The sequence below is a fragment of the Pteropus alecto genome, unplaced genomic scaffold (assembly GCF_000325575.1).
Source record: "Pteropus alecto unplaced genomic scaffold, ASM32557v1 scaffold11, whole genome shotgun sequence".
NCBI lineage: Eukaryota > Metazoa > Chordata > Mammalia > Chiroptera > Pteropodidae > Pteropus > Pteropus alecto.
In genome coordinates this window covers 5918919-5927943 of record NW_006431956.1, presented here as the reverse complement: position 1 = coordinate 5927943, position 9025 = coordinate 5918919, and the positions used below count along the sequence as shown (strand labels likewise).

The following is a 9025-nucleotide window of genomic DNA, read 5'->3' as shown; positions in this document are numbered from 1 at the left end:
CTACTGGATAAGAATCCCTTTTTCAATTTAAAACAGCAACTGATTATGATAATAGATAGCAACAAAAATCCTATTGACAAATTGATGTCAAAATGACACCATCAACTCCCGAGTTCTAAAAATAAAAATGGGGCAATTCAAAATAAAGGAATTCTACTTCTTTCAAAGTAAACTTTTATACTAATATATAGGTACAAAGATTCAATGAGTAATCCTTTTCTCAAGTTTTCAAATTGTACGTAATTTCAATTTAGTGTGATTATAAAAAACAATCAGTTCCAGTTGTAGGAATTCTATTTAGGTATTTTACCTAGAGGAGAGGTAAAGGAAAACAACGGTTTGACCTCAAGGACACTGGTTGTGGTTTAAACATTTCCTTTACAAAGTTTTTCTTTTCTATTGTGAACTCTGAAATTTACAGTACCTTGAGGAGAAAATGTGGTGTTCTTTTCTACGCGTTCCTTCACTTCCAGGAAATCCTGCGGGTTGTTCGGCTTCTTTTTAATGCTGTTTGGGTCTGTTTTTGTAAGAATCTGGCCTTTCGCCCTTAATTTAGTTATAGCGGCTAACTAGAAAAAAAGAGAAGGCAATGAAAATCTAAAAGATGAGATAGGCATTTGTAGTTCTGTAACCCTTTCCAGATCTTAACCAATGAATTCTGGCTGCTCTTAAATATAAATTGGCAAACTATATCTTCATTTTACTTAGGATTAGTATAATTACTAAAATTTAAAAGCATGGGAGACAGGTCTGTAAATTAGTAAACAGTGGGCTAACATTGGATAATACAATTATGTAATTTTCAGGTGTACATTATAATTTAACATCTATATATTCTACTGTGTGATTATTGGGGTAACATTGGTTAATATAATTATATAATTTTCAGGTATAAGTTAGTAAATAAAACCTCAGCTTTTAAAATGTCAGTAGTTTAACATTAGCTTGTCTGTAGGCTTTTAGACCCATAGTAGAACTACATAAACATTTTGGAAGTTTGTTTTATAATTAGACAGAATTAAGATACAATTTCAGATCTGCCACTTACTACTTTGTAACTTTAGTTACTTAATTGTTCGGCCTCAGTTTCTACAATTATAAAATGGGGATGACAGCCTTACCTATCTTAGAGTGAATGAAATGAGACAATGCACAAAAAGTATGTACCTGGACATAGAAAATAGCATGTATGCATATATCACAGGCATAGAGTAACAGTAATGAAGATGCGCGATTATTATTACTGTAGGTACGGCATTGACTTGTAGCTAGCCTTTGCCTTGCATGTAGTTACAGCTGCTCCCAGAACAAAGTGAAGACAGTCTGACTTTGTTCAGGGTGACTCAGGAAGGGGAGTGGTGGAATATGCTGTGCTGAGCAGGTGGGACTCTGAGCACCCCCAACTCTCACTTCAATCAGAGCAACTCAGCTTTTATGTCTAAGGACTGGGATTCTGTGTAAGAGTTCTTTTAAAGAAGTTGTCTTTAAACCCATATTTTACAATCTTGCCTCAACAGCTCCCAGAATTTTTTCCCTAATGCCAGTGTCTCCAGTTGTAAAACAATACCTTCTCCTAGGCTATTTCCTTCAGCCTGACAAGAAACGGTGTTGAGATAACAGCTAGTTTTCTTAGATTAAATTAATAGCATTATGTTAACACCATTATCATTTAAAATCCCTTTGACTCTAATTATCATGATCAATAAATAGCTATTAGGTACCCATCGATACTAACATAAAGGTTGAAACTCCAGCTATGTTTTATGGAATGCAAATTCAAGCACTAAAGAAAGCAGATACCAGTTACCTTTTTGGCTTCTGCTAAAGCACTTAGTTTTGGTTTTGGAGGCGGTGACTCATCAAAAAAGAGAACATCAGCTCCTTCTGAGATGCCTCGCCCCAGTTTGGGCGCTTGTGTGGCTGGGGTTTCTCTTAGCCTGGGGAATTCAGCCCCCGTTGCTGGAGACCGAGAAGGGGGCTGTTGAGAAGACGATGGCACAGCTGGGCTCGTGAGCTCATTTGAGCTCTGCAGAGATCTTTAAAGAAATAGGTAGTCACAAACTATGTAAGCACAAAACACACAGACTGAGAGATATAGGAAGGTCACCAGCGAACAAGTAGTTGTTAGTAAAAAATTTCCCTTCCTTGGGTAATAAATTCAGATTAGCACACAAGAAGAATGCTAGCTTCAGTAACTCTTCAGTTGACTGATTTTTCATTAAAAAAGCTCTGTTTTACCAATTTAGAACTGATTACTATTTTTATCAATTGGCTTTCCAGTGGCTTTCCAGCGGGAGCTGTCTGTGGAACACGACCCTGGAGGTGAGCTGTGGATTGTATTCCCAGCCCTCTGGTTAGCCTAGGACCTTCGGGAACGCACCGAATCTCTTGGTATTTTAGTTTACTCTACTGGGAAGAGATAACTGCCGGTGATGCGCTTGGGCGCCCTTCACAGAAAGGTTCTATAATTCACAAGGTGACTATTTTATATACAGTTTTAAGGGCTATTTAAAAATAACAAATGTCAGAAATCATCTAACCCAAACCTTTCATCTATAGATGAAGAAATTGGGGCCTAAAACCCTATTGTTCATAGCGACAGGTTCAGACTAGCACCAGGTAATCCCAGGTCGATATTCTTTTCACTACCACATACCCACTCTTGCCAGCTCCAGGCTGAGTTTCCAAATTGCCTACTGTATCCTGCTCAAAGATATGTTTTACTTGGTCAGCAAAATTGTGAAAAACTATAAATTATAATGCCTTTAAATTGATAGGTGCTCCTTTATTTCCCACAAGGTCCACAACTCCATATACACTTTTATGACCATGTACGTATATTTATGGCACTTGATGAATACCTCTATAGACGGCCCATCAGCACCCCAGAGATCACTGCAAGGACTGAACAAGACACTACTAATGCAGCACATAGCACAGTGCAATACTGGGTAAGCACCTGTAGACAGCTCTTATTACTATTCAGATAACCTGAGCTGAAGAATCTTTGATTTGTTGACCTTCTGCATCTATTTCCACTTGATTTTGCCTCTAAAATGACTGTTTTCAGTGCCTCGGTTTTATCATTTATCTGAACTGCAAAATCTACTCACTGGCTCGGCCTGTAATTAAAAACCTAATAGTGGCAATACTAAGAAAAGGAACCAAACAGGTCACCATGAGCTTTCCCCTTTCACAAAACCCATTTCAGATGTCATTCTTTTCTCTTTTCTGCAGTGATATTAATTACTGTAACCGGTACCACTTGGTCTCAGGATTCACTAGCATAAGTCAGAACTATGTAACTTTATTTAGGTCATATTAAAATTATTTTAATACTTTTGAAGTTAAAAAGGTAGCCAGCCATCCAAAATCTAAAGTCACATTTGTGAATTCTATGGAGAATTCCTGAGATGAGCTACCCAAGTAGGCCATGTTAAATGTTACTCTTACCGTTTCTCTATTTCTTCTGATCTCTTTTTTTTCATCTCCAACATATGCTGTTTCTGTTGCTTCAAGAGGGCTGATGCTGAGATAGACTGGAACACAGGTTTCGGGCTCCCCATGATCCCTAAAACACAAGCCACAGAATGAGCGGGTTCTGCGAGGCCATGGGAACTCAGGTATGGATGTTAAGCAGGTACAAGCTGACTCTACCTGATGACTTGATTTTGGTCAAATGTTGTTTCAAGTTCCTGGCTCCAAACGTAGGCATGTCCATCAATTCCTTGAATTCCTCAGAGCAAGACAAGCTCTTCTGGGGTATTCCTGGAACACAGCAACATCAGCTTAAGAGGACCCAAAATTCAGATTGCTGGATGTCATGTGACTGATCACTTATTAAACTCTGCATTCATAACTTAGCTGTTTATAAATGAAGTAGATGGCACACAAATAGAAAAAAGACTCCTTAACCTCTAACGTCAGACCAGTAGGACTGCAAGGATATGACAGATACATCTTATTTTGAGTAATGATTAGAACATGAATACCTGTGGGGTCATTTCTGGAATATGCACTATGGGTAAGGACCTACGCTCGGCCTTGACTGCTCTTATAAATAAAGCCTCAAGTGTAGGGTAAAAGCAGCATCCTCCAATCTAGATCTGTTTCAATGAAAGATAATGGATGAGTTTGACCAGGAACGTGATACTACTGATTCTAAGACTGGACGTTATGAGTTAGTACCAAATACATGAAGAAATCTTAAAGAATATCCTAAGCTAAGACACGGCCAAGATTAATAATATGCTGTTTTTTCTTAAGATACCATCAACCACCTCTGATTCCTTCAGCTTTGGTCACATCACTCACAAAGATCGCGATAAGTAGACACCTATAACTTCAGAGTATGAACTGTGACCATTTTCAATCCCAAAGAATAGACATTTAAGCCAGAGAAAGAAATGCAGTCTTGAAAACAAACTTACCAAGTTTTTGTTGAGTTTCCTGAATGATCAAGTCTGTGCCCTTCACAACCAGATTAGTCAGAGTGGTTTGAATCTTCTTTTTAGGAGCGACAGCTGCTGCACTGTAATAAAAAGTCACCCGCCCCCAAAGAAGATCACTAAACTTTAGTGATTTTCTAACTAACAGTTTGAAAATAACTGAATTCTTCTGATGATGTAAAGAAGGCACAGAAGAATTCTTTATTACAAATTGTTAGTTTTTCAAAGCAGTGGATAACTAGATTTGCTTGATACCATGGCTCTCAGTCGTAACTGGTATAAACGTTACATCACAGATGTGAAATAGCAATCAACAAATTTGAGGACATCTGGAAGGACAATTTGGCAAAAGAAATAAAAAACATGCCAACCCTTTGATCAAGCAGGCTAGGAATTTATCTTTGAATAATTAAAGACTATACAAAAACAGGATGTTCTCAGAAGCTTTGTTAAAAAAATGGAAACCCCATTTAGGTTTATCTATGGGGAAGTGTTTAAATAAATTATCATAGAGCCATGTAAAACAATACTATGTAGACACTAAAAATAATACAAGTAAATATTTGATAAGGAAAATAATTATTTTATGTTGAAAAGTATAGGTACAGTATGATCTCATTTTATATTACTAAAAATTTATACACATGGAAAAATAAAAACCACCTAGAAGCATATATACCAAGGAAGTAACACGTACATATATTTTTAATAATGCATATATATTGCTTTCCGCAATTTGAAAAAATACAGAAATTAGTTTAAATCTTAAAAATGTGTTTGCTATTACAAAACAGGCATAAGGTGAGAGCCCTCTTGCCTATTTCTGTTGGACTGGGAACAAAATCTAAGTTCTGTCCTTGGACCAACTATAGCTCCCTTGTACCAGCATGCCACTTGTCACATCCACAGGTGGCTTTCCAGAGTAGGGTACAAGGCCATTGATCACCTACTTTAGGGCCTCTATGGAGAGGCTGAGACCCCCAGAAGAGGCCAAGAAGACCTGCCGCCCACATTTTTGTGCGGGTACACTGCATGTCTGTTCACTGAATTAAAGTGGATTCCAAGAGGTTTGCAACTTCACTCCAATAGTTGTGAGGGAAACGATTTAAAGGATGTCAACACAATGATTGACCAAACAATCAGCCCTGATAAAGGCCCACTGTTCACGTTAGAACTCAAGCAAGAAGTGTGGGTTCTCTGTTAAAGACTATCCCGACATGACTTAATTTCTTCCCATTCTGTGGGTTTTCCTCTCTACCTGGAATAAAAGCCCTCATCTATCTTGTTCCAGGTGGTCAGTTATGAAAGATAATATCTGTACAGTCTTCTAAGACCACCACAGAAATGTACAACCACTGGGTTTATTCTTTACAAGCCAAGCAAGATCTTTGACCCAAAAGCAGCCCAAGAATGTCTTACATTGAGGCTGCATATGATGCTGAAGAAACCCCTCCGTAGTAAAAACTGTCCTGACACAGCCGCTCTCTCAGGCTGGTGCCTCTGCGGGCAAACTTCTTTGGAATTCGTCCTCCAGAGAAGGTGGACTGCAAGTCAGCTCGCTTGGCACTGAGCTTCTTGTACTGAGCTTGGATGTGATACTGACAGTACTCACAGTCCTTCTGTAAAACCAAAGAGAGGCTGCTTAGGATCAGGGTAATGGGCCAGGAAACAATATAAAGACACACGGTCCCTTCCTCCCAGTGTCACAGGGCACCACTCTGCATGCAGAGCCCTTCCTATTGGCCTCCAAGGCCATTTCCAAAGTGCTGCTATGCAGTGACTAAAGGAAAAGAAGTCTTCCCTCAAATTCCAATTAAAGCACTAGTCAGGTCAAAGAAAAAGTGATATAGTTCACTCCCTTTGCCCTCTTTCTACAATCGAAATAAAATCGGCTTTTAGGATAAACCTTGAAAACATTATGCTGAGAGAAGTCAGACACAAAAGGTCACATATTGTATGATTCCTCTTATATGTCTATATGACATATATAGAGCAGTAAGCCCACAGAGGCAGAAAGTGGATTAGAAGTCACCAGGAGATGCAGGTGGGGGAGATGAGAAGGGGTCACTTACTGGGTAAACTGTGCTTTTATCAAGCAATGACATGGTTTTAAAACTAGAGAGCTGGTGGGTTGCACAATAGAGTGAATATACTAAATATCACTAACATGTACGTTAAAAAATGGTTAATAGTTTTTTATGTGAATTTTACCTTTTACCTCAATAAAGTTAATTTAAGAAAAATAAAACAAAATCAGCTTCTAGTGAGATTTTTCTATTTGTCTGGTTGACTCTTGGACAACTGCTACTTCCTCAGTGTCAGGAACAAAGAGAAACTACTATTATTCTTTGGGGTGAGTCCTTAGATATGGTGACAATGAAGGTCTAGCTCTTATGTGGAGATCTCTAAGGTACTTCACTCTGAGACTTCTTTTTCCAACTATCTCCTTCCTTTCTATTTCCTGCTCACTAGTTCATCTGTTAGGCAGGAACGAGATGAAACCAAAACCTGTCATTTAATCCTTTCAAAGAGCTCTAAGATATACCACTTCTCACTCACTAGAATGGCCATAATCAAAGACAGACATTGACAAGTGTCGGCTATGTATGGAGAAACTGGAATCCTCACATACTTCTGGTGAAAATCTAAAAGCCACTTTGGAAACCAGTCTGGCAGTTCCTTAAAAACCTAAACATACAGTCACCGTATGACCCAGAAATTCCACTCCAGCTGTATACCCAATGGAATCAAATATAGCTACACAAAAGCTTACACATGAATGTTTATAGTAGCATTACACTTAATAACCAAGAGGTGGAAACAACCCAAATGTCTACTTACTGATGAAAAGATATGGTACGTCCATTCAACAATAAAAGGGAATAAAAAGGGAATGAAATGCTAATAAATGCTACACCATGGATGAACCTTGAAAATACTATGGTAAGTGAAAGAAACCAGGCACAAAATGCCACATATTGTACAATTCCATTATATGAAATGTCCAGAATATGCAAATCCATAGAGACAGACGGTAGATTAGATCTTACCAGGGCTGAGGAAGAGGGGGTGGGAGGTGACTGCTAATGGGTATGGTATTCTGAGGGGAATATTGAAAACATTCTGAAATTATATAGTGGTGAAATTTGCACAACTCTGAATTTATTAAAAATTACTGAACTGTACACTTTAAAAAAGTGAATTGTATGGTATGTGAATCATATTTCAATGAAGTTTTTTAAAAAAAGCTCTAAGAAAAAGTACAATGGAGTGAAAGTGTAGACTTAAATTCATTATAGTGTTTGATCTCTGGCACTACAAAGAATGGATAAAAGAATGGTTGGTGGGAGTTAAAAACTGAGGGCAAACTAAAATTGTTTCTTATATCTCCTAGTCAGCTGGCAATAAAAGACAACTTTCTTAAGAAGTTAAATCCTTCCCTTGCCCTCAGAGTTTTAAACAGGCAATTCTTAACCACACGTTTAATTTTCTTACTTTGATGCTTTCTGTTATGTAGGAAACCCAGTTCCAAAGTGGCCATTACACTAAAGTGTCTACAATTTATTCCCATTAGTTCCCTTCTTTAGCAGAAACCATCCTAACAAGGCTGAAACCAACCAAATTGACAATCTGTGTACACGGTTGTCCATTCTTTTTCTTTGCTTTACAGGTTCCCAGGTCAAGAGCTTCACCCATAATTAAGATCTTTTGAGGATGATCAATAGATAAGCACACCTGTAGAAAACAAGTGGAGTGGGAGTTAAAAGCAGACAAAGCTATAGCCAAGAATAAATAAAAGAATGGTTGGTGTGAATTAAGAAGGTTTTATCGGTCTAAAGGAATATGAAGCCAGTGCCTTACAAAAGTTTTAGAAATGAGAGGTGTAAAAGATGCATTTAGTTCTCTACTCAATATCCGTCCTGTGTCTTTGCTATCAGAATCTTGATTTTATTTGGGCCAGGAAACCCTGAGCATAAGATAATGGACCCTGTTTTCAGTTTTCCCAGCATTCCGTATAGTAAGCAAGTCATATGATTATATTCTGGCCTATGAGACTGAAGTAGGAGTTGGTAGGGAAGGTCACTAGGAAAGCTTTGCGTTCTTGATAAAAGCAGATAGAGGAGGCTGGCTCACTTTCTTCCTTTGAATGGAGATGTGATGGCAAGAGCTTCAAAGCCATCTTGTGACCAAGAAGAAAAGGCTGAGATTTACAGACTCTGGCCCTGACATCACTACATTTCCTATGTCTGAATTTTTTTATTATGTAAGAAAAACAAACCCCACTGTTTACTGTTAAAAGAGTCTACAGTGAAGTTTTTCTGTTACTTGTAGCCAAACACATTGGAATCAATAGGTGAAGATTTGCTACAATTCTCTGATAAAAACAAAGAAAGAAAAAACTTTGTCTTTCACTCTTTCTGACAGTAATGTGTCTACAACAAAGTGAAGCTTCTTGCTGGGTCAGATAAAGAAATGTGTCTTTCACTCTTTCTGACAGTAATGTGTCTACAATAAAGTGAAGCTTCTTGCTGGGTCAGATAGAGAAATGGTCTGTCCCATTCACACTTAGATTTACA

General features: G+C 38.0%; 1 protein-coding gene across 3 annotated transcripts in view; it reads right to left on the bottom strand.

The window, feature by feature from the left end:
* MCM10 (minichromosome maintenance 10 replication initiation factor) overlaps positions 1–9025 on the bottom strand; it is a 29521-nt gene that overhangs the window by 7885 nt on the left and 12611 nt on the right. For all 3 annotated transcript variants that reach the window (XM_006906969.3, XM_015585659.2, XM_015585658.2), the window contains exons 9-15: positions 8067–8183; positions 5868–6067; positions 4431–4531; positions 3658–3768; positions 3454–3571; positions 1808–2036; positions 425–569 (exon numbers count right to left, since the gene is read on the bottom strand). In XM_006906969.3, coding sequence (XP_006907031.1) covers positions 425–569; positions 1808–2036; positions 3454–3571; positions 3658–3768; positions 4431–4531; positions 5868–6067; positions 8067–8183 — 1021 coding nt within the window. The remainder of the gene's footprint in view (positions 1–424; positions 570–1807; positions 2037–3453; positions 3572–3657; positions 3769–4430; positions 4532–5867; positions 6068–8066; positions 8184–9025) is intronic.